General features: G+C 43.8%; 1 protein-coding gene across 2 annotated transcripts in view; it reads right to left on the minus strand.

Annotated features, from left to right (window-relative positions):
• The window catches only part of LOC134345137 (mediator of RNA polymerase II transcription subunit 12-like protein), a 709,294-nt gene that overhangs the window by 142,868 nt on the left and 540,586 nt on the right, over window positions 1-25,840 (minus strand). For both annotated transcript variants that reach the window (XM_063045338.1, XM_063045337.1), the window contains exons 26-27: window positions 18,156-18,269; window positions 15,400-15,617 (exon numbers count right to left, since the gene is read on the minus strand). In XM_063045338.1, coding sequence (XP_062901408.1) covers window positions 15,400-15,617; window positions 18,156-18,269 — 332 coding nt within the window. The remainder of the gene's footprint in view (window positions 1-15,399; window positions 15,618-18,155; window positions 18,270-25,840) is intronic.

The raw sequence follows: 25,840 nt of genomic DNA on the forward strand, positions 1-25,840 counted from the left end.
ACAATGGGCAACTAACCTATCAACCTGCACATTTTTTACATTGCAGAGAAAACTCAAAAGAAACCCCAGGGTAGGCGGGACAATGTGTCAACTCCATACAGAAGGCAGGACTGTGCCCGGGATATCGAATGGGGAGACAGGAGTTCAACAAGATGCAGCACTGTGCAGACCTATGTTGACAGAGATTAAGTATTCTGGCCAAAACATTAGGAGGTGGATTGCTCCTGTTGCCTTAAGATGAGTTTGGTAATTTGCACCTGGAAAAGCAACTTTATGCTGTCAATGAAATTCCTGTTTTGTTGGATTTGACCCATGTTTGTAGTCTCCTGCACCCACTGATGCCCCTGACTATCTTACAGCAAAAGGTGGCATTCGGTAGATGCGAGAAGGCAATACAAGCTGGTTTGGGGATGGACTTTGAAAGCACTTGACAGGCAATGAAGGAGATCTAGGAGGGTTATCACTGAGCTTCAGAGGAATCAGCTTGGGAGGGGATAGAAACCTCTAAAATTGTATGGGCTCTGGAACAGCAGAGTACAGGCCCTTCAGCCACGATGTGCCAATCTAGACCATGAGACCATACGACATAGGAGTAGAAACAGACCACCCAGCCCACTGAGTCTGATCTGCCATTCCATCATGGCTAATATATTATCCCTCTCAACTCAACGTCTGCTCCCCATAAACTTTGATGCCCATACTAATCTAGAACCTATCTACCTCCACTTTAAATATACCCAATGACTTGGCCTTCACAACTGTCTGTGGCAATGAATTCTGCAGATTCATCACCCTCTGGCTGAAAGGACATCCTACTGTTCTGAGGCTGTGCCCTCTGGTCCTAGATACCATCCTCCTCACATCCACTCTATCTAGGTCTTTCAATATTCAATAGGTTTCAGTGAGATTCCTACCCTACGCCCATTCTTGTAAACTCCAGCAAGTACAGGCCCATTGCAATCAAATGCTCTTCGTATATTAACCCTTTCATTCCTGGAGTCCTCTATGATCAGTACACCTACTCCATGATCAATCTAACATTTCTCTCCTACACAGCCCACAGCCCTTCAGTTTTCTTACATCAATGTGCCTATCTAATGACTCACTTCAATCTCCCTTTTGTAACAGCCTCAACCTGTTCGCTCTAAGGATCCAGCACTCTCTGTGTAAAAAACCCACCTCTGGCATCTCCCCTAGGATCTCCTCCACTCACCTTAAATGGGTGTCCTCTGACATTGGCCATTGCCAGACTGCCTGAATGGTGCCACCTGTCCACTGTATGAATGCTCTTATAAGTTAAACACTCTATCAAGTTGCATTTCATTCTCTATCATTCCAAAGAGATAATCCCTAGCTTGTTCAACCTTTCCTAATAAGACACATTCTCCAATCCAGACAGCATCCTGGTAAAAAGCTCCCTTCATCTTTCATGCTTCAGAATCTAGTAGCTACAGGAACGACCAAATCAGGAATAAAAGCACTTACTAGAACAACTTAAATTCTACCAATGCCCACCCACTTTGCTCATGGACAGTTTGTCCCACTCCCATCAGGGAGGAGTCTACTTCACATCCAAGCCAGACTCGGTTACCTTTCCAAGCTGACAGGCTAACTAATACATCCACCCACCCCACCACACCCCCCAGCAGCACTACTTTATCATTACCAGTCAGAGTCACATTATGTACAGACACTCCTGTGCCTAGAGTCACTTTATGGACGTACAGTCAATGTAAATAAGCTATCTTATGTGTTCATATTTATTGCATTTTTTTTTATTACTGTGTTCTTGATGTGTGCTGCATCGGATCCAGAGGAACAATTATTTCATTCTCCTTTACATGTTTGTACCGGAAATGACAATAAGCAATCTTGAGTTGAGTGGAGTTGAGTTGAGTTGTACGTATTACACCTTACTATCAAAATAGTAAGGCCAGCAATACTCAGCATTTCTGAAAAGTTGTTATTTTATTTACAATTTTATTTACAGTCTACAATGTCATCCAGTTTCATTACTTCCAGTCACAAGATCAGTTTCACATCTGTTAAGGCCATTTTAATTGCTGAGCTAAGGAGTGGACAATCCCTTCCGAATGGATCTACTGTATTGACAACCTGGATCTATTACATAGAAAAATAGGTGCAGGAGTAGGCCATTCGGCCCTTCGAGCCTGCACCGCCATTTATTATGATCACGGCTGATCATCCAACTCAGAACCCAGCCTTCCCTCCATACCCCCTGACCCCTGTAGCCACAAGGGCCATATCTAACTCCCTCTTAAACATAGCCAACGAACTGGCCTCAACAGTTTGCTGTGGCAGAGAATTCCACAGATTCACCACCCTCTGTGTGAAGAAGTTTTTCCTAATCTCGGTCCTAAAAGGCTTCCCCTCTATCCTCAAACTGTGACCCCTCGTTCTGGACCTCCCCAACATCGGGAACAATCTTCCTGCATCTAGCCTGTCCAATCCCTTTAGGATCTTATACGTTTCAATCAGATCCCCCCTCAATCTTCTAAATTCCAACGAGTACAAGCCCAGTTCATCCAGTCTTTCTTCATATGAAAGACCTGCCATCCCAGGAATCAATCTGGTGAACCTTCTTTGTACTCCCTCTATGGCAAAGATGTCTTTCCTCAGATTAGGGGACCAAAACTGCACACAATACTCCAGGTGTGGTCTCACCAAGGCCTTGTACAACTGCAGTAGTACCTCCCTGCTCCTGTACTCGAATCCTCTCGCTATAAATGCCAGCATACCATTCGCCTTTTTCACCGCCTGCTGTACCTGCATGCCCACTTTCAATGACTGGTGTATAATGACACCCAGGTCCCGTTGCACCTCCCCTTTTCCTAATCGGCCACCATTCAGGTAATAATCTGTTTTCCTATTTTTGCCACCAAAGTGGATAACTTCACATTTATCCACATTAAATTGCATCTGCCATGAGTTTGCCCACTCACCCAACCTATCCAAGTCACCCTGCATCCTCTTAGCATCCTCCTCACTGCTAACACTGCCACCCAGCTTCGTGTCATCCGCAAACTTGGAGATGCTGCATTTAATTCCCTCATCCAAGTCATTAATATATATTTGCCAGAAGGTCCCATGCCACAACTGACCTCTCTCATCGGTTCCATTCCATAGGCGACTGTCATGTCGATGCAGTTTCATTCTGTGACCAGTTTCTCCCACCATAAAGTGTACACCACCTTCTCCAGCCTGCACTATAACCCAAAGACTACCTCTGCCTGAGAGCCCAGCTCCAAAAATCCTGACAAGCAAAGCGACTATTCATGTAGGCCGTAAACTTTCCTCGGCCTTTATATCTCAACCCAACATATCAATGCAGCTATAATGAAGCCGGGTATTGGCTATATTTCATTTGGAGTTTGAGGAGATTTGTTAAGTTACCAAAAACACTCGCAAATTTCTGCAGATGTACCATTGACAGCATTCTAACTGGCTGCATCACTGTCTGGTATGGAAAGGCTACTGTCCAGGATCGAAGTAAGCTGCAGAGAGTTGTAAGATTAGTCAGCCCCATCACGGGTAATAGCCTCCGTAGTATCCAGGACATCTTCAAGGAGCAGTGCCTCAGAAAGGTGGCACCCATCATCACAGACCCCCACCACCCAGGACATGCCCTCTTCTCATTGTTACCATGTACAGATGTCTGAAGGCACACACTCAGTGATTCAGGAACAGCTCCTTCCCCTCTGTCATCCAATTTCTGAATGAACATTGAACCCATGAACAATACCTCATTAGTTTTTTTATTTCCTATTTTTTACACCACTTATTTAACTTAACTATTTGAGATATAAATTTATATTTACCGTAATTCACAGATTTTCTTCTATCTATTGACATGTATTGCATTGTACTGCTGCTGCAAAGTTTAAAAATTTCATAACATACGCTGGTGATACTAAACCTGATTCTGATTTTGATATCCTGCACTCTGCTACTGCTTTCCTTTTCTACTACCTCAATGTACTTAATGTTTGGAACGATCTGTCTGGATGGCATGCAAAACTGTTTACACTGTACATTAGTAGACATGAAAATAATAAAACAATTACCCCTTTCCATTCAACAACAAAACATTCCAGATTTGATACATTGCTTCTGTTTTCTTTCCATAAGCTAAAGATGAAAGATTAGCTTTATTTGTTACAAGTAGATTGAAACATACAGTGAAATGGTTTGCATTAAATCACTCAGGAGAAATCTGTGCAAGTGTCGCCGTGTTTCCGGTGCCAACGCAGCGTACCCACAGCTCACCAACACTAACTGTACAACTTTGGAATGTGGGAGGAAACTGGAGCACCCAGAGGAAACCTAAGTGGTCACGGGAGAATGAGCAAACTGCTGAGAGGCAGCAACGGGAATTGAACCCTAGTTATGGATTGCTGGTGCTGTAATAGCATTACACTAACTGCTATGCTACTGTGCTAAAAGTCTTCCTATTCATCCTTTCCTACATTCTAACAATTACAATATCCTTTCTCTCAACACTCTACCATCATTACTTTACAGACTTTCGTTTATCTGGATACCATCTCCAACATGCAAATATCAACAAAAACTCTTACAACCTACAAGGGAATAAATTTCCATTAATACTATCCAATGAGATCACTGACTGATGCCCCACATTAGACAGCTCTGTCCTACAGTAACAATTTTTAATGCTGTTCAAAAATTATTATTATTATTTATAATAAGCATTCTCAGGGATGCATCTCACCCTAACCATGGACTTTTTACTCTCCTCCCATCCGGTAGGCACTACAGGAGCCTCCGCTCCCGCACCAGCAGGCACAGGAAGAGCTTCTTCCCTGAGGCTGTAACCCTGCTGAACCTCACATCACAGCGCTAAGCAGTATTGTACCCATATTGTACTGTCTCAATACTTTTATATTTGTGTGCTGTAGCACTTACCTTATTCGCAGGTATCTTTGCATTTCTGGTCAGATGCTAAGTGCATTTCATTGGCTTTGTATCTGTACTCGGCACAATGACAATAAAGTTGAATCTAAATCTAATGACATTAAATTTTTTAATTCATCATTTGTGGACACGACAAATTGGAATTTAAAATTTCACCTTACACGAGCCATGTTGGAAACACTCAACAGATCAGGCGATACTTCAAAGGATATTTATAGTATTACTGATATTGCCAGGTAATCATTCTTAAGACATTCTCCACAGTCAGAAAGCTTGCCAATGCCTCTCCTTTCTGAGGACGCTGAAGAGCGCTGGACGATGCACAGCAATAGCATGTCGTCCTGCAGATGTGCAGCAGAGAGCATCCTAATATGCTGCATCACTGCGTGGTACAGAAACTGCACTGCGGTGGAGACTATGGGTAGTCAAAACTGCCCAATGCATCAAGGACATATATACTGAAAGGTGCCAAAAACAGGCCAGCAATATCATGAAGGATCTCACCCCCCCACCGCTTGTGGGCTGTTCCTTCTACTTCCATCACGAAGGGCGCTACATACCATCTACACCAGGACCACCAGACTCAAAAACAGTTACTTTCCCCAAACAATAAGTCAGATCAACACCTCCATTCACTAACCCACCCCTCCACATCCCTCCCCCCCAAGACCACTACCTTATTATTATCTGTCAGGGTTACCTTATGTACAGGCACTCCAATGCCTAGTGTGCACTTTGCCGACGTCCAATCAAGCTATGCATATAAGCTATCAAATGTATTTATGTCTATTGTAGTTTTTATTATTATGTTCTTTATCTTTTTTGTCTTATTTCAGATCCAGAGTAACAATTATTTCTTCCTCCTTTACACTTATGTACAGTAAATGACATTAAATAATCTTGAATCTTTCATCAGAACTGCAGAAAACTCAGATAAGTACATTTTATGTTCAAAGTATTGGGGGCTTGATTCCAGTGTAAATGTCTTTTATGGATGGGGAGTTAAGACCTTTGGAACTTTCCATCTCATTGGGCCAGGGATATCAATCATTGACCATTCTACAAACTGATTGATAGGGCAGCACAAATGGCTGCAGCACACGTCTGCTTTGACTTCTTTATGCACCTTGGGATTCATTTCTGAACAGTAAAATATCTTCAGACAAAAAGAAAAAAAACCCATAAAGCTGAACCTTGGAATTTATATGAGTGGTTATCTACAAGAATTTTAACCCAAATTGAGTCCTTATGAGGAAAAGGAGTTCAAAACACTCTCTTTAATTTAGGAACTGTTTATGTTTGCAAGGATTTAACACCACTGAATCAGGATCTTGGTGGGAAAGATACTCAGATATGGAGTCTGTGGGAAGGCAGGAATGGGAATATAAACTAATTCAGTCTCCAGCCTGGTTAAAACTGGGCTGGCAAGAACAGTCTACTGAAACAAGTTAAAGTGAAAATCTAAACTGTGGATTAGTGTGCAGGGGAAATCTTGCATATCTTCTATTTGGGAAGATATATGGGAAGGGTGTGGAAAATGCTAGCTCAGGTTTAGTGTAAAGGATATAAGCTTTCTGCTTTGTTTAAGCAGGGTTGGTGCAAGGTCCAGAGAAAGATTACATTACCCACTCTATAAAAATATTCAAGCTTCAAATACAAACACATTGGCCTCACACAACACCTCTGACAGAGCTGACTTGATGACATTTTGGTGGCGCATGCACTGGATGAATACCAATAACTGGCTCACATCTGGTAAGGTATTTTACAGGGCAATCTCTGCCAGCTGTCCCTGGAGAAGCTCCTCTCATTCTGGCTGAGGTGATGGTTGGTCACAGTCCAATGTCTCAAGGCAATGAATGGTCAACAGCTGTTTCTAGGCTAATACAGCACAGAACATAGAATATTACAGTGCAGTACAGGCTGTTTGCTCCATGATAGACAGATAGATATACTTTATTGATCCCGAGGGAAATTGGGTTTCGTTACAGCCGCACCAACCAAGAATAGAGCATAAATATAGCAATACAAAAACCACAAACAATCAAACAACAAAATGCAAACTATGCCAGATGGAAATAAGTCCAGGACCAGCCTATTGGTTCAGGGTGTCTGACCTTCCACGGGAGGAGCTGCAAAGTTCAATGGCCACAGGCAGGAATAACCTCCCGTGACGCCCGAGTGTTGTATCTCGGTGGAATATGGCTGGGGTCCAAGAGCAAAAAGTTCAATATCCAGTCTACAAACACGTTCCTCGATCGTAATATGACCCCAATTGCACCATCCGTTGTTAACCAGAACAGTAAGCACCCAACTCCTTTATGCTTACCGCTCTCAGTGCACTTCCGGTCAGCCCGAACGGTCTGGAAGCTGTCCATGGAAAAGATTTGATCGGGTATGTCCTTGTGCAGCCCTGTTCCAGTAAAACACATAACACTGCACTCCCGAAATGTTCTCTGACGCCTGGCTAGCGCAGTGAACTCATCCATTTTATTACCCACCGAACTCCTCTTCTCCATAAGTCTCTGTTGTCTCGACCCGGTCCTCTTTCCTCGCCTTTTTGATCCCCCTCTGCATCCTCTGTGTGTTTTCCTCCAGATTTCAGCCGGGGTGTCCGTTGCTCTGCTCGCTAAACCGGCCGGCATAAGCGCAATCAGCTGGTCCCTGGAATAAACAATGTGACCATACTGCTGCCCCACTAATGAGACGTGTCCAGATGTAACTATTTCCAGCGCTAAAAACCCAAATAAAACTCTCTCTACCAGCATGTTAGAGAGGGGGCAGCTTCAACGTGTTACCGTGAAAAAAAAATACAACAAATAACGCAAGTTAAAAAAGTAAGAAGAAAGAAGTGACAATACTCGTCGGAACGGCTGTAACAGGCTGCATGCACGACCGGCGCATGCGCACTAAGGATATTATGCCAACCCTTTAACTTACTTCAAGATTAATATAACCCTTCCCTCCCACATAGCCCTCCATCTTTCTTTCATCCATCTGCCCGTCTCTTAAATGCCCTTAATGTATCTGTCCCTACCATCATTCTGACAGCACATCCCCCACACACACCATTCTCTATTTAAAGAAAACAAAACCTTCCTCTACCATTCCCCCTATACTTTTCTCCAATCATCTTAATATTATGCCTTCTCATATCGGACATTTCTGTCCACTCTATGCCTCTTACCATCTTTTCACCTCTATCAAGTCTCCTCTCATCCTCCTTTTCTCCAAAGAGAAAAGCACTGGCCTGCTCAACCTGTCATCTTAATACAAGAGCTGAACAATGCCGATGATGCCGCAGGAACCAAACCATCATTTACCGTCACCAAGAGGTCCAGATCCATAATCTGCAGCTGAGCACTTTGGTTAAGGTCATCTTGAACAATTCACAATTTGGGATCTACACCCACAGAATTTCCTAATATTCCCACCAGTATCTCTCTGGACTGAAGAGTGGACCAGAAAATTTCAATCACTATTACCGCCAGCTTTTCCATTGTGCTCGCAATCTCAAAGGGGAGAGGCGGAGAAGAGTAGGGGAACATGGGGAGTGGAGGAGCGTGATGGGAGAGGGGGGAGTGGGGAAAGAGTGGATAAGTTGGGGGAGGTGGGGAAGGAGAAGATGGAGAGAGGGGGAGAGTGCAGATGAGGGAGAGGAGGGGAGAAGAGAGATAGATGAGAGCGAGCAGAGGGAGGAGAGTGGGCGATGGAGAGGGAGAGAGTGGGGTTGAGGGGGCAAATATGGGGGAGAGTTTGAGAGGAGGGATGGGAAAGGGTGGAAAGCGATGAAAAAGGAGGGAAGGAAAGGAGGGAAGGAAAGAAGGGGAGTGGGAGAAGGGGGAAGGGGAGGGGGAGAAGGGCAAAGGGGAGCAGAGAGGGGGCAGAGGGGGGATGAAGGAGTTCGGAGAAAAGGTTAAGAGAGGAGCAGCAGGAGGAGAGGAATAAGGGGGAGAGGAAGAGTAGAGGGAAGAGAGTGGGTGAAAGGGGGTACCTCATATGGTACCTCTCCACTTTTTCTATTACATAATGTCTCTAATTTCATTTCAGGCTTCAAATTACCAACAACTATTCACAAGAAACCTACTGACTCCCACTGCTACGTAAATTATACATTGGGAAATTGAAATATCATTGCCACGTGTACCAAGGTAAAGGGAAAACCTTGGCCATGCATAGAAAACATTTCATTACAACTGTACATTCAGCTAATACAAGGTAATAACAGAATGCAGAATAAGGTGTTACAGTTACAGAGAAAGTGCAGTGCAGACAGGCAGTAGGACTCTTGATGCAGGATCGAGAGTCCATTTATTGTATCAGGGACCGTTGAATAGTCTTATAACAATAGGATAGAAGGTATTCCTGAGCCCTGTGGTATGTACATTCAGGCTTCTGTATCTTCTGCCCAAGGGGAGGAGAGAGAAGAAGGAATGTTCAAGGTGGATGGGAACTTGCAGAAGGGTCTCGGTCTAAAACGTCGACTATCTATTCATTTCCATAGATGCAGCCTGACCTACTGAGATCCTCCAGTATTTTGTGTGTGTTGCTTTGAATTTCCAGAATCTGCAGAATTTCTTGTGTTTTTGATTGTTTGATGCTTTACTGAGGCAGTGGAAAGTATAAACAGAGTTCATGCAGGGGAGGCTGGTTTCTGTGATCTGCTGAGCTGTGCTGTGCCTACAACTTTCCACAATTTCTTGTGGTCACAGGCAGAGCAGTTGTTTTTCATGGTGCATCTGTGTAAGGAGTTTCTTCTTTTATGTTATTGCGTAGGCTAATTAAAATGGCTTCTTTGTTATGTTATAAATGAAATGGTTTTTTTGTTATGTTAAATGCTGAGAAAGTTCTTTCGCTAGCAGCTTGTTTGGGTTATGTTACTGATAATAGAGCAAACGAAACAATTAAGATAGATGTTATTCTTTCTAGTGTGTCTGTAAGTTATTGTGATGCGCAGGTTTTTGGGGAGAAGGTGCGGTGGAGAGAGAGAGAATGGACAAGGTGCTGTGAGCTGGCTAACGGGGTCAGACCCCGAGCAGGAGTCCGAGGTCCAGGGTTTTCGGCGAGGAGAGGAGATGGAGACAGACTCGTATGGAGCATCTGGTCGACCACCGTGGTTGGTCCCTGACGGCAGGTCGAGGTGGTCAGAGGGGATCAAATGGTGAAGAGAGGATCGTTACTAGAGCTCCAACTGTTTGTGCACGAAGAGATTGAACTTTGATAAGTGTGGAGTCTTTTATTTTCCTTTTATATTTTATCTCTATTAATTATATAGTTCCAGTAATATCTATAAACTGTAATTCATTTAATCGTATATGGGGTATTGTCTGTTATTTGGCGGGGTGGGGTACATCACACAGCATCCACACAAACTTAATTACCCAGTTTGGTGGGGCCAAGGGCTGTTTCCCTAGACGACAGCGAGTTGAGCGACCCTGAGGCTTGCCAGGAGGGGTACATCTGTAAGAATTGCTGAGGGGTACATCTGTAAGAATTGCTGAGGGTTAAAGGGGATGTGCTAAATTTCTTTAGCTCCCTGAGGAAGTAGAGGTGCTGGTGAGCTTTCTTGACCTTGGTGTCAATGTGGTTAGACCAAGACAGCCTACTGGTGATGTTCAGTCCCAGGAACGTGAGGCATTCAATCCTCTTGACCTCTGCACCACTGAAGCAAACAGCAATGTGTATGCCTTGAGAAAATCTTTCTATCCTGTCTCCCGTAAGAACCCCATTCTCTTAGTTTCTCCTTCTACATGGAGAACTATAGCTTCCATACCAGTACTTTGTGATGTTCTTTTCGTTCCACCAGCCTTCACATTCGACATGTAGCACATACACATTTGTAGTGAAGCTTCCCTAAAGCAGACACAATTTCACTGCCTCGCTGGGCATTTAAGGGCACCAGCCTTCCTGGGATTCTCCCGTTTACTTTCAAGTTCAAGTTCATTGTTATGTGACTGCACATATATACAACCAAATGAAACAATGTTCCTTTCGACTATGGTGCACCCACAAAACATACATCAGACATTGCACAGTACTGCAGTAATTTATGTTATTGTACTGTGCTGCTGCCCCCAAAAAAAACTAATTTCGTGACATATGTGAGTAATGATTCTGATATGGGTCCCTATTGTGAACTGAGAGAGGGAGAGGGGCAGGGAATGGAGAGTCATGAATGGGAAAGGGGGAACAGAGAGGGGAGGGAGCAGGAAACACCAGAGAGAGATTCTGCAATTATCAATAAACCAATTGTATAGAATCAAATTATCTTACCCGGCGTCTCACAGCAGGGTGTGTCTACACTCGTGCCACCGCTCCCCGTTCCTGGCGCTCCTTCTCTGCCGCCTGTCCCACACCCCTGCTGCGGCGCTCTACCCGCACCATTCCCAACAACCTTTGCTCCCGCCACATTTACAGACTTGCTTTTCGCTCCACGTTGACAAATACAGTACTGTGCAAAAGTCGTGGGCACACTAGCTATAAATATGTGCCTAAAACTTTAGCACAGTACTGTAAAACAAAGTATTACCATAAGTAAACTGATAAATTACAATTCAAAATGCATGTCGCATGCAACACAGGTAAACAGTCGACAGTACAGTGAACAGTGAACAGCTTGCTGTCCTAGTGACGAGCCCTCGGTGGTAGCAGGGTGTTCGTTAGTCTCACAGCCAAAGGTAAGAAGCTGTTACCCAGTCTGGCAGTCTTAGACCTGATGCTCCTGTACCTCCTTCCTGACGATAGCAGTCAAACTGATTGTGGGATGGGTGGTAGGGACCCTGAACCGTGCTTCGGGCTCTTCGTATACAACGCTGCAGGTAAATGTCACAAATTGGGGGTGGGGGGGCGCGGAGATCACAGTGATCCTCTTGGTGGTTTTTACTATCCTCTGCAGGCTCGATGCCTTGCAGCTTCCATACCACACAATGATGCAGCCATACAGGATATTCTCTACGGTGCTGCTCTAGAGAGCTGGTAGAATGGGGGCAGGGAGCCTTGGACGTCTCAGTCTCCTCAGAAAGTGTGCACATTACTCTGGCCTTCTTGCTTAACGAGATATTGTGGATCCAAGTTAGATCGTCCATTATGTGCACACCACTCTTCACTCTCTCCATGGCAGAGTTATTGATGTGCAATGGAGAGTGGTGGACCTTTCATCTTCACTAATACCCACTACTCATGCACCTGTATCACTTTCTACAATGGCCATTTTAGCCCCTCTCTCCTCATAATCCCCAAATGCTCACAGATGCAACCCCACCCTGCTGTTTTTCCAGCATTTTCTGCTTATTCTCTCTTCTCATTGATACCATCAAGGAGGAGGTCTGGAGCCTGAAGACACACACTCAAAATTTTAGGAACAGCCTCTATCCCTCAGCCATCAGATTTCTGAATAGATAGTGAACCAACCAACCCATGAACACAACCTCACAATTTTTCAAAAAATAAGAGAGAATCTGCAGATGCTGGAAATCTGAGCAACACACACAAAACGCTGGAGGAACTCAGCAGGCCAGGCAGCATCTACAGATAAAAGTACAGTCGAAGTTTTGGGCTGAAACGTTTCAGGAAGGCTATTTCTGCACACATTTTGCACTGCTTAATTAATTTAATTTCTATATATATATTTCTGATAGGAATTCATATTATTTTTTATGTATTGCACTGTACTGCTGTCACTAAACATCAAATTTCACAACATATGTCAGTGATATTAAAACTGACTCTTAAAATATTTTAAGATTTCCAGCATCTTTAATTCATTTGTGTTTCCCCACTCTTCCAACAAACTCTTAGTGTTAGAGACGTACATTTGATCTCTCAATCTACATTGTCATGGCCCTTACACTTTTTCTGTCTACCTGAACAGCACGTTCTCTGTAACTGTCTAGATTCAAGAGTCAAGATTAGATTTAGAACATAGAAGGCACATTACAGGCCCTTCGGCCCACAATGTTGTGCCGACCCTGTAACCTATTCTCGAGATTGTCTAGGATTTCCCTACCGCATAGCCCTCTATTTTTCTAAGCTCCATGTACCTGTCTAAGAGGCTCTTAAAAGACCCTATTGTATCTGCTTCCACCACTGCCACTGGCAGCCCATTCCATGCACTCACCACTCACTGTGCGAAAAACTTACCCCGGACATCCCCTCGGTACCTACTTCCAAGCACCTTAAAACTATGCCCCCTCGTGCTAGCCATTTCAGTTCTGGGAAAAAGCCTCTGGCTATCCACTTGACCAATGCCCCTTATCATCTTACACACCTAATTTATTTATCACGTACATTGAAACATACAGCAAAATGCATCGTTTACGTTAACAACCAATACAATCTGATGGTGTTCTCAGGACAAGTGTCACAATGCCTCCACGGCAATAAAACACAGCATGTCATATTGTTCTGCTAAAACATGACAAAACAGACAAAACATCAGCAAAATATACTCTTTCTACCCCCGACCCCCTCTTCTATTCAGCCCATTGAGTCTGCTCCACCATTCCATCATAGTGGATTTATTCTCCCTCTCAGCTCCATCTTCTTGCCTACTCCCCATACCCTTACTAATCAAGAGCCTATGAACCTCCATTTTAAATGTACCTAATTACTCGGCTTCCAGAACCATCAGTGGCAATGAAATCCGCAAATTCACCACTTTCTGGCCAGAGAAATTCTTCCTCATCTCTGTTCTAAATACATGTCCTTGATTTCTCTGGCTATGCCCCCTAACCCTAGACTCTCCCACTATTGGAAACGACTTCTCTATATCCACTCTATCTAGGTATTTCAATATTCTCCAGGTTTCAATGAAATCCTTCCTCATTCTTTTAAACTCCAGCGAGTACAGGCCCAGAGCCATAAAATGCACCTCACTCCTGAAAAGGGAGGGTGAGCCGCCAGAAATCGTGGCACATATTGGTACCAATGGCATAGGTAGAAAAAGGGAGGAGGTCCTGAAGAAGGGATGCAGGGAGTTAGGAAGGAAGCTGAGAAGCAGGACCTGAAGGGTAGTAATCTGGGGACTGCTGCCTGTGCCACACGATAGTGAGGACAGGAATAGAATGGGGTGGCAGATAAATGCATGGCAGAAGAATTGGAGTAGGGGGCAGGGATTCAGATTTCTGGATAATTGGAACTCTTCTGGAGCAGGTGGGACCTGTACAAAAGGGACAGGTTGCACTTGAATCTCAGGGGGATCACTGTTCTTGCGGGCAGGTTTACTAGAGCTGTTGGGAGTGGTTTAAACTAATATGGCACAGGGATGGGAACCAGTATGATGGAGCTGAGGATGAGCCAGCAGGCTTACAAGTAGATGATGGATGTAACATGAATGTAAGGAAAGACAAGCCAATGACTGGGTACAAATGCAAGCAGAGCAAAGAGTTAATTGTACCATAGCGGCAAAATTCAAAAGGGCAAAGAATGCAGGACTGGAGGTGCTGTATTTAAATGTGCATAACATTTGGAAGAAAGTGAATGAACTCGTGGTGCAATTAGAGATTGGTCGCTATGACACTGTGAGCATCACTGAGTCGAGAACAGAAGTTTCCTATGGTGGGGGTATCCAGACATAGAGCGCACATCCTCAAAATTGAGGGGAAACCTTTTAGAACAGAGGTAAGGAGGAATTTTTTTTAGCCAGGGTGTAGTAAGTCCATTGAATGCTCTGCTACAGACAGCAGTGGAGGCAAAGTCCATTGACAGTTTCCTGATCTGTCAGGCATCAAAAGATATGCGAGAAGGCAGGTGTACGGGGTTGAGTGGAATCTGGGATCAGCCATGATGGAATGGCGGAGCAGACTCAATGGGCTGAATGGCCTAATTGTGCTCCTACGTCTTATGGTCTTGCATTAACCCATTCATTCCCAGGAACATTATCGAGATCCTCCTCGAAAGCGTCTCCAATGCAGGTTCTCCCAAGAGCACTTTCTGCAGACAAACCTCTTTTGTCAATACATAGCCACCCTTTTTCCATGAGCACTTTTGTCATTTTATCGTTTTTATTGATCAAGAGATGCAGCATAATAGCAGGCTCTTTCAGCCCAACAGCCTGTGCCACCCATGTGACCAATTCACCTAACAACAGAACATCTTTGAAATGTGGGAGGAAACTGTAGCATGTGGAGGAAAATGATGCGGTCATGGGGAGAAGGTACAAACTCCTTACAGACAGCAGTGGGAATTGAACTTGGGTCGCTGGTGGCGTAGTAGTGTTATGCTAACCACTACACTACCACTGTCACCCCATTTTCCAAGCCATTACTCAGTTTTTCCCTCTCCATTCATTCCTTCTGTCCTGCTTCCTTTGCATCTTTCACTGTTCTCAGTTCTAATGAAGGGCCATCGACCAGAAACATTACACCATTTTCTCTTTCCACACAGATGAAATCTGACGTTACTTGCATCACAACCTCTCTCGTTTATATCTGCATTTATTCTTACCTGCTGACAGATGGTCCTGAGCACAAACCTGGCGTACTCGCTCAGGTTGGCTGTTTCTATAGAAACAGTGCGCCGGATTGACTTGGAGTTTTTGTCCGAGCTCAGAACCTCGTCGTCAGTGATGTCATCGTGGATGCTGATGGGGGCCAGAAAACTACTCACACCAAAGTCATCAGTGTTGGAAGCGTTGACACTATTATTGCCCAATTCTGCATCACCTGGACAAAAAAACAAAACAATTTTTGGTAGTGTAGATCACACACTGTAACTTCAGGCATGTTAACCCATAAACTCCTCCGAGCCAGCAAGGTCACTGAAACCTCATTCAAACAAGCCCGCAAGGGGAGTCAATGTAATACATACAAAATGCTGGAGGAACTCAGCAGACCAGGCAGTGTCTATGAAAAGAAATAAACAGCCGACAGTTCAGGCTGAGACCCTTCATCAGGACTGAGGGAAGAAGCCAGAATAAGAAGGTGGGAGGAGGGGAAAGGAATATAAGCTGGAAGCTAGGTGAGGGGGAAGATAAGTGGTTGGGGAAAGGGAAGGTTAAGTGAGAAGCTGGGAATTGATAGGTGGAAAAGGTAAAGTGCTGAAGAGGAAGGAATCTGATAGGACAGGAGAGTGGACCATGGGAGAAAGGGAAGGAGAAGGGGCACCAGAGGGAAGTGATTGGTATGTGAGGAAAAGATAAGAGGTAAGAGGGGATCCAAAGTTGGGAATGAAAGAAGAGGGAAGGGAAGGGGGTAAAAATACCAGAAGTTAGGGAAATCATTGCTCGTGCCATTTGGTTGGAGGATACCCAGACAGACTGACTGACTAACTAACTAACTAACTAAATAAGTGAGGTGTTGTTCCTCCAAAATGAGATTGGTCCATCACCTGAGGGTGCCTCACTCTCCCCTTCCTGCCATGGACTTCTCCAACATTTCATCCTCCAACGGATATTGCCTCTGGGTAGCCTCCAACCTGCTGGTTCATCCAGCATTTTGTATGTGTTATTCTGTATTTCCAGCATCTGCAAAATCTCTTGTGTTTATAGTTAACGACTACTGCCAAAATGTTGCCATGTGAGGGAAACGCTGGACCTAATACAATGATTGCAAGATTCAATCATGCATCGTTCCAACTATGTATGGCCAGTAATTTCGAACAAGAATAAACATTTTTCTCGATTCCTTCAGCAATGGTCTTAAGCAATGTATTAAAAGCTAACCCATCCCACGGACAGGCAAAAGGAGCAAGTAAGAGTCATGGACAGACAAACCACAGAATCAGAACGTTGAGTCCACACTGATCATCCAGCATCAATTCTACACACAATCCCATTTTATTTTAAGCTATTTTATTTAGAGCTACAGCACAGAACAGGCCCTTCCAGCACAATGAGCCACATCACCCAGCAACCCACCTATTCAACTCCAGTCTATTAGCACAATTTACAATGACCAATTAACCTACAAATCAGTATGTCTTTGGACTGTGGGAGGAAACTGCAGCACCTGGAAGAAACCCATGCTCATGGAACGAACAGACAAACTTTTTGCAGAGGATGCCAGAATTGAACTGCAAACTATACCACCCTGAGCTGTAGTAGCTTCGCACCACCTGCTACGCTACTGGGTTAGCATAACGCAATTACAACTACCAGCGACCCGGGTTCAATTCCCACCATTGTCTACAGAGAGTTGGTACGTTCTCTCCGTGACTGCATGGGTTTCCTCAGGGTGCTCCAGTTTCCTCCCACACTCCAAAGACATCCCGGTTAGTCGGTTAATACACATGGGTACAAATAGGAGGTGCGGCGCCGTTGGGCCAGGAGCATCCGTTACTGTGTCGTACCTCGAAATTAAATGTGATTTTATTCAGCTACGCTCTAGGAACAACTTAGAGCAGCCAAATACCCCACCAACTCAGATACGTCTAGGACATAGGAGCAGTTAGAATAAACCCACAGCAACAAGCCTATACAGTTGGCACCGGAGGCCAGGGTCGAACCCAAGTCACTGAATCTGCTCGGCAGCAGCTCTACCAACTACATCATTGGCAACAAAATTAGCTGTAATTGACCAGAACTTTCTTTGTACCTTTTCAAATTTCATAGTCATAAGGTACTGTAGCACAGAAACGGGCCCTTTGGTCCATCTAGTCCATGCTGAACAATTATTCAGCCTAGTCCCATCGACATACACTGGGAGCATACCCCACCCATCAATGTACTGATCCAAATTTCTCTTCACTGTTGAAATCGAACCTGCATCCTTCACTTCTGCTCATTCTCCTCGAAGCAAAGAAGTTACCCCTCACGTTCTCCTTAAGTATTTCACCCTTAACCCATGACCTCTACTCTGGTCTCACACAAACTCTGTGGAAAATGCCTATTTGCATCTACCACATCTATACCTCTCATAATTTTGTATACCTCTATCAAATCTCCACTCATTCTCCTATGCTCCAGGGAATAAAGTCCTAATCTATTTAACGTTTCCCAATAACTCAGTTCCTCAAGTCCCTGCAACCTCCTTGTAAGATTTCTCTACTCTCTTTGAATCTCATTGATACTTTCCTGTAGGCAGGTGACCAGAAGTGCACACAATACTCCAAATTAGGCCTCACCAAGGTCTTAGACAACTTTAACATAACATCTCAACTTCCACACTCAATACTTTGATTTATGAAGGCCATTTTGCTGAAACATCTTTTTATGACTCTATCTTCTACAAGCTGTGAAATGTCTTCTAGTGAAAGTATCTTACCCAACATCAGAATAGCTTTTAGAACTGCAAACACAGCTCCCACTTCTATACTGTTGTGTGCTGCAGCTAATAGGTGCCGGTCGCAGGATGAGCGGATTCCAGGGCTGGATTTACCTGCAGAACAAAGGCATTTATTGACAGAACTGCAGCAATATTAAAATTACACCAAAATATTTGCTGTAAATTTTGCCGGATTTAGAGGAGCAAATTTGAAGAGAGGTTGCAGGCTGTTGCAAGAAACATAAGGCTGTGATATTAGGTGATTTTTTAAACTTTTCACATATTGACTGGGACTCCCATACTGTAAAAGGGCTGGATGGGATGGAGTTTGTCAAATGTGTTCAGAAAGTTTCCTTAATCAGTACACAGAAGCCCCAGCTAGAGAGAGTGTGATACTAGATTTCTTATTAGGGAATGAGACGGGGCAGATGACAGAAGTTTCTGTTGGGGGACACTTTGCATCCACTGATCATAATGCCAATAGTTTCAAGGTGATTATCGAAAGGATGGGTCTAGTCCTCAAGTTGAGATTCTAAATTGGAAAAAAGACCAAATTTGATGGTATCAGAAAGGATCCAGCAAATGTGGAGTGGGACAGGTTATTTTCTGGCAAAGTTATACTTGATAACTTGGAGGCCTTCAAAAGTAAAATGTTTAGAATACAGAGTTTGCATGTTCCTGTTAGAATAAGAGGTAAAGATAACAGGTTTATAGAACGCAACACACATCAAAGTTGCTGGTGAACGCAGCAGGCCAGGCGGCATCTCTAGGAAGCGGTGCAGTCGACGTTTCAGGCCGAGACCCTTCGTCAGGACTGAGCACCAGCAACTTTGATGTGTGTTGCTTGAATTTCCAGCATCTGCAGAATTCCTGTTGTTTAGGTTTATAGAACCTTGCTTTTCAAGAGGTATTGAGGCCCTGCTTAAGAAAAAGGTGCACAGCAGCTATCGGCAGGAAGGAACAAATGAGGCATTTGAAGAGAATAAGAAATGTAAGAGAATATTTAAGAAGGAAATCAGGAGTGTTAAGAGAAGACATGAAGTTGCACTAGCAGACAAGGTGAAGGAGAATCCAAAGGGCTGCTACAGAAATATTAAGAGCATAAGGATTGCAAGGGACAAAACTGATCCTCTGGAAGATCAGAGTGGTAATATATGCATGGAGCCAAAAAGAGATTGGGGAGATTTCAATGGATTTTTTGGGGGAGACGGACATAGAATCTGTAGATGTGAGCAAATACAGCAGCGAGGTGATAGACCCTCCACAGATTACAGAGGAGGAGGTGTTTGCTGCCTTGAGGCAAATCAGGGTGGATAAATCCCCAGAGCCTTACAAAGTGTTCCCTTGGACCCTATAGGATGCTAGTGCAGGTACCTAAAACATCCTCAGCCATGGTTAAAGTGTCAGAGGATGGAGGATGGCTAATGTTTAATAAAAGCTCTAAGAATAAGCCAGGAAATTATTGACCAGTGAGTCTGATATCACTAGTGGGGAAGTTATTGGAAGGCATCCTAGGGGACTGGGTATGTAGTATTTAGATAGATGGGGACTGATTAGAGATAGTCAACATGGCTTTGTGTGTGGTAAGTTGTGTCCAACCAATCTTACAGAGGTTTTCTAGGGAGTTACCAAAGCCAAGGCAGTGGATGTTGTTGATATGGACTTTAGCAAGGCCTTTGATAAGGTCCTGCATGGGAGGTGGTCAAGAAGATTCAGTTGTTTGGCAATTGAGATGAGGTAGTAAATTGGATTAGACATTGGCTTAGCAGAAGAAGCCAATGAATGGTTGGAGATGGTTGCCTCTCTGACTGGAGGCCTGTGACTCATGGTGCCTCACAGAAATTGTTGCTGGGTCCATTGTTGTTTGTCATCTATATCAATGATCTGGATGATAACGTGGTAAACTGGATCAGAAAATTTGTGGTTTAAAAAAGGTATACAAACCTATGAGCGGTAAAGATAGGGTAAATACAAGCAGGCTTTTCCCACTGAGGCTGAGTGAGACTACAACTAGAGGCCATGGGTTAAGGGTAAACAGTTAAATGTTTAAGGAGAACATGAGGGGGAACATCTTCAGTCAGAAGGTGCTGAGAGTGCGGAACCAGTGCAAGTGGTGGATATGGGTTCGATTTCAACACAAGAAAAATGTGTATAGGTAGATGGATGAGGATCATGGAGGGCTATGGTCTGGGTGTGAGTCAATGGGACTAGGCAGATTAATAGTTCAGCACAGACTAGACAGGCTGAATGGCCTGTTCCTGTGCTGTAGTGTTCTTTGACTCCATGACTCTATGTCTCTGCAGGAGACCCTCATGTTACAGGGGGTGGGTTTTACTACTAGAAAATGAGCCGTATTCTGAAGTTCTGTAACATTAAGCTGGGTCATTGTTAAGAAAAACAATTTGGAAAAAATCTTTCATGGTGATTTAAAAGTATTTCAAATGTTTGGGTAGAGATAATTGAATTCCATAAAGGCATACTTCAGCTGTAATATGGGATTGTCCCGTATTCTAGAGGTCATAAGGAGAAGGCAAGAAAATAGGGGTGTGAGGGAAAATAAATCAGCATTTTCCTCCAATGCCTTATGCTCTTATGATAACTGGAGGCTGCCTCTGCAAATGTCTTTGGATTTACAATCTGTACAGAGAGGAAAATGTGTTTTACCTTTTGTACTTTTATAAGTGGCAGTTTAAAGCCGGATCATTTGAGGACTAAAAAGTTCTGTGGTGTTTGGTACCTTCCCCAACAACTCCCAGATGTCTTGCTCACACATTACATTCTTCTTAGCTGTGTTCATCATGAACAACGGCTGGAAACCTGCTTCGAAGATCTTTGGCCAGATTTATCCTTCACAGAAGGCCTGAAAAACTGTTTTCTGAAACATGTGGCACTTGGGGAATGATGTTATCCCGTATGTGAAATTGGGTAGGGATTGCATCAACAGGCAAGAGTCAGGCATTGGATCACATTGTCAGCAAATTAATTGTTATCACGTTTCACTCTAAATGCAGCCAATTTTAGGATAAATGTGTTGTGCAACAATATTTTAAGTTCAAAGTGCATTTATTATTAAAGTATGTATATATGATACAGCCTTGAGAATCATCTCCTAACAGGCAGCCACAAAGAAACCCAGAAGAGCTCATTAAAAAATGACCGTCAAACACCCAATGTGCAGAAAAATAAACAAATCATCCAAACAATAAGCGCAAGCAAATAGTGTTCTGAACCGAAGTCCATAAAGAGAGTCTGTCCACAGGCCCTTTGTTCAGCACGGAACTGAGTAAACCTCACCGAGAAGCAAGCTGAACCAGACTTTACTTCACCTCCCACCCCGACACGCCGACCTTTTCAATCCGGCCTGGCCCTTAAATTGTTGTCCAAACTTTGGGTACTGTTGGTTCAATACGCTCTGGGCCCTGAACCCCACTACCTCGATTCAGCCCGTATCCAGCCTTTGCAATTTGGCTCGGCACTTAAATCATCATTCAAACATCAGGTTCTGATGACCAAGGCAATATATATTAATTTTGGAAAATACTGTTAAAACAGCAAAATGCCAATTCCAGCCAAATGCTGTACTATGACAGTTTTCATAAAACCCGCTTTCAGGTCAATCCTTCATCCTTGAGATTGATTACTGATCATACCTGTACTGATCCAGTGCTTTAATGCACAGGATCAAAAAGGCTGCAGAGGGCTGTAGACTCAGACTACTCCATCATGGAGTCTGCCCACCCTCTAGGACATCTTCAAGTAGGTTGCATCCATCATTAACGACCCTCAATCATCTGGGACAAGCCCTTTTCTGATTACTACCATCAGAGAAGAGATATGGGAGTCTGAGGATGCACACTCAACATTTTAGGAACAGCTTCTTCCCCTCCACCGTCAGATTCCTGAATGGTGTATGTCAATGATTGGACTATGGGATTAATGGATTTGTGGCTAAATTTGCCGATGGTACAAAGATAGGTGGAGGAGTGAGTAGTATTGAGGAAACAGAGAGCCTGCACAGAGACTTTGATAGTTTAGGGGAATGGGCAAAGAAGTGGCAAATGAAATACAATATTGAAAAGAGTATGGTCATGCACATTGGTGGAGGAAATAAACGGGCACACTATTATTTAGATGGGGAGAGAAAATGCAGAGATGTGCAGGATACCCTAAAGGTTAACCTCCAGGTTGAGTCGGTAGTGAAGAAGACGAATGCAATGTTGGCATTCATTTCTAGAGGTATAGAATATGAGAGCAAGGATGTTATGTTGAGGATCTATAAGGCATTCATGAGACCACACTTGGAGTATTGCATGCAGTTTTGGGCTCCTTATTTTAGAAAGGATATACTGACATTGGAGAGGTTTCAGAGAAGATTCACGAAAATGATTCCAGGAATGAAAGGGTTACTGTATGAGGAACATCTGGCAGCTCTTGGACTGTGTTCCCTGGAGTTCAGGAGAATGAGGGGGAATCTCATAGAAACATTCCGAATGTTAAAAGGCCTGAACAGATTAGATATGGAAAACTTAGTTCCCATGGTAGGGGAGTCTAGGATAAGAGGGCATGACTTCAGAATTTAAGGACGTCCATTTAGAACACAGAAGCAGAGAAATTACTTTAGTCAGAGGGTGGTAAAGCTGAGGAATTTGCTGCCACAAGCCGCTGTGGAGGCTAAGTCATTGGGTGTATTTAAGGCAGAAATAGATAGGTTCTTGATTAGCCAGGGCATCAAAGGGTATGGGGAGAAGGCAAGGGAGTGGGGATGACTGGAAGAATTGGATCAGCCCATGATTGAATGGTGGAGCAGACTCGATGGGCCGAATGGCCTACTTCTGCTCCTATATCTAATGGTCTTATGGTCTTAACCCATGAACACTACCTCACCATTCCTCTTTCGCATTAATTATGTCTTGCTGCAACTTATGGTAATTTTTTATGTCTTGCACTGTACTTCTGCCATAAAACAACAAATTTTGTGACATACTTCAGGAACAATAAACCTGAATGATTCTCCCTGCACCATTGGAGAAAGGAAAACTTAAATGAGCTCAAACAATCTTTATGCAATCCTTACACAGTTGCCAAAAAAGGTGGTAACAGCTTGCAGCTGTCCCTTCATTTTAAGCTGGAGGTATATACTTCTTCAAGACTGGGTTGAAATCCTGGAACTCCCTTTCCTAATGCTCTTTGGCAGCACCTGTAATGGCTCATGTTGGCAGTGACCCAGCAACTTCGAGCCAGCAATTAGGGATGAACATGAAGTGCTAGCCTTGATAGTAATGCTCACATCACGTTAGACAATCGGACCAGAAGGTACTGAAACAGTATGAGGATATTCAGCCCATTGAGTCTGCTCCGCAGGTTCATGAGAGACATTTTTTTAGATTTAAATTGAGATTTATTTGTTTATTTATCACATGTACATCAAAACATACAGCAAAATGTGCCATTTGCGTTAACAACCACCACACTCTGATGACGTGCTAGGGGCAGCTCACAAGTGTCGGCACACATTCTAGCGCCAATAAAGCATGCCCATAGGCCCACCATGTTCAGCAGGACAACACACAGCCACCACATAACGAGCAGCACCAGCAAAACAAACTCCTTCCCATTCTCCTCCACCCCTAATGCACACACACGGACGGGCCAGCAACCCTAAGAAAGGCCAACCCAGGACATCTGACTTTTATGGCACTGGACACACAGACATACAGCCTCCAGCCTTCTGCTTTGCCAGCCTGGGGACTTCAACCTCCCAGCTTGCTGGCTTCAGGGCTTCGATCCCAGGACTCGCCAATCATGGGCATCTGATCTCAGAACCTGCTGAATGATCCAGAGCCTCCATTCAACACCATTCTCTCACCTTCTCCCCATAGTCCTTAACCCACTTTCCAATCAAGAGCCTATTGATGTCTGCCTTAAATTTGCCCAGTGGCTTGGCCTGCACAGCTTTCTGTGCCAATAAGCTTCAAATTCGTCTTGTCTCTACCTGAGGAAGTGTCTCTTCATCTCAGTTTAAGACCATAAGATCAGAAGAATTAGGGCATTCAGTAAATCGAGTCTGATCTACCAATCCATTATGGCTGATTCATTCTCCTCCCTTCTCCCCTTAATCTTTACCATCCTTAGTGATCAATAACCCATCAACCTCTGCTTTAAATGTCCTCAATGACTTGGCCTCCACAGCCATTTATGGCAATGAATTCCACAGATTCCCCCTCTGGCTAAAGAAATTCCTCCTCATCTCTGTACTAAATGGGTTTCCCTCTATTCTGACGCTAAGCTCTTTGGTCATAGACTCTCCCACTATGGTAAACACCCTCTCCACATCAACTCTATCTAGGCCTTTCAATATTTGATAGGTTTCAATGAGATACCACTCATTCTTCTAAACTCCAGTGAGTACAGGCCCAAAGCCATCAAACGCTCCACATACTTCAACTCTTTCATTCCTGGAATCATTCTCATGAATCTCTTCTGGTCCCTCTCCAATGCCAGCACATACTTTCTTAGAAAAGGTACCCAAAACTGTTTACAATACTTGAAAGTGCAATCTGACCATTAACCTCAGCCTCAGTATTGCATCCATGCTCTTATATTCGAGCCATCTTGAGATTAATGCTAACATAGCATTTGCATTTCTTACTACTGATTCAACCTGCAAGTTAATCTTTAGGGAATCCTGCACCACTAATTTTTGAATTTTCTGCCTGCTTAGAAATAGTTATGCCTTTATTCCTTCTACAAAGTACATGACCATACTCTTCCCTACACCACATTCCATCTGCCATTTCTTAGCCTATTCTCCCAATCTAAGTCCTTCTGCAGACTCCTAAGCCATATTTTTATTCTGAGGCTGTAACTTCAGATCCTAGATTCTCCTACTATCTCCAATTTAGCTTAGCCTTTCAGTATCTTGTAGGTTTCAATCAGATTTCCCTCCTTCATAAGCACAGAATATTTTCCACTTGGGACTAGGGAGTTTTTGTGCAGGATTCCCTAAATATAGATTTGCAGGTTGAATCTGAAGGCAAATGCTATGTTAGCATTCATTTTGAGAGGATATAAAATCTCCTGGCAGGGAGATTAGCGGGGGCTACTGAGGTGACTTTAAACTAGAATGGTTGGGGGGTGGGAATCAAATTAAAGAGGCTAGGCGTGAGGAGGTTAGTTCACAACAGAGGGATGGGAACCAGTGCAGAGAGACAGAGGGGTGTAAAGTGAGCGTAGAAGCAAAAAGTACAAAGGAGAAAAGTAAAAGTGGCAGGCCGACAAATCCAGGGCAAGCATTAAAAAGGGCTAAGAGAGTTGTAAAAGAGCGCCTGAAGGCTTTATGTGTCAATGCAAGGAGCATTCGTAATAAGGTGGATGAATTGAAAGTGCAGATTGTTATTAATGATTATGATATAGTTGGGATCACAGAGACATGGCTCCAGGGTGACCAGGGATGGGAGCTCAACGTTCAGGGATATTCAATATTCAGGAGGGATAGACATGAAGGAAGGGGAGGTGGGGTGGCGTTGCTGGTTAAAGAAGAGATTAACGCAATAGAAAGGAAGGACATAAGCCAGGAAGATGTGGAATCGATATGGGTAGAGCTGCGTAACACTAAGGGGCAGAAGACGCTGGTGGGAGTTGTGTACAGGCCATCTAACAGTAGTAGTGAGGTCGGAGATGGTATT

The sequence above is a fragment of the Mobula hypostoma genome, chromosome 4 (genome assembly GCF_963921235.1).
Source record: "Mobula hypostoma chromosome 4, sMobHyp1.1, whole genome shotgun sequence".
NCBI lineage: Eukaryota > Metazoa > Chordata > Chondrichthyes > Myliobatiformes > Myliobatidae > Mobula > Mobula hypostoma.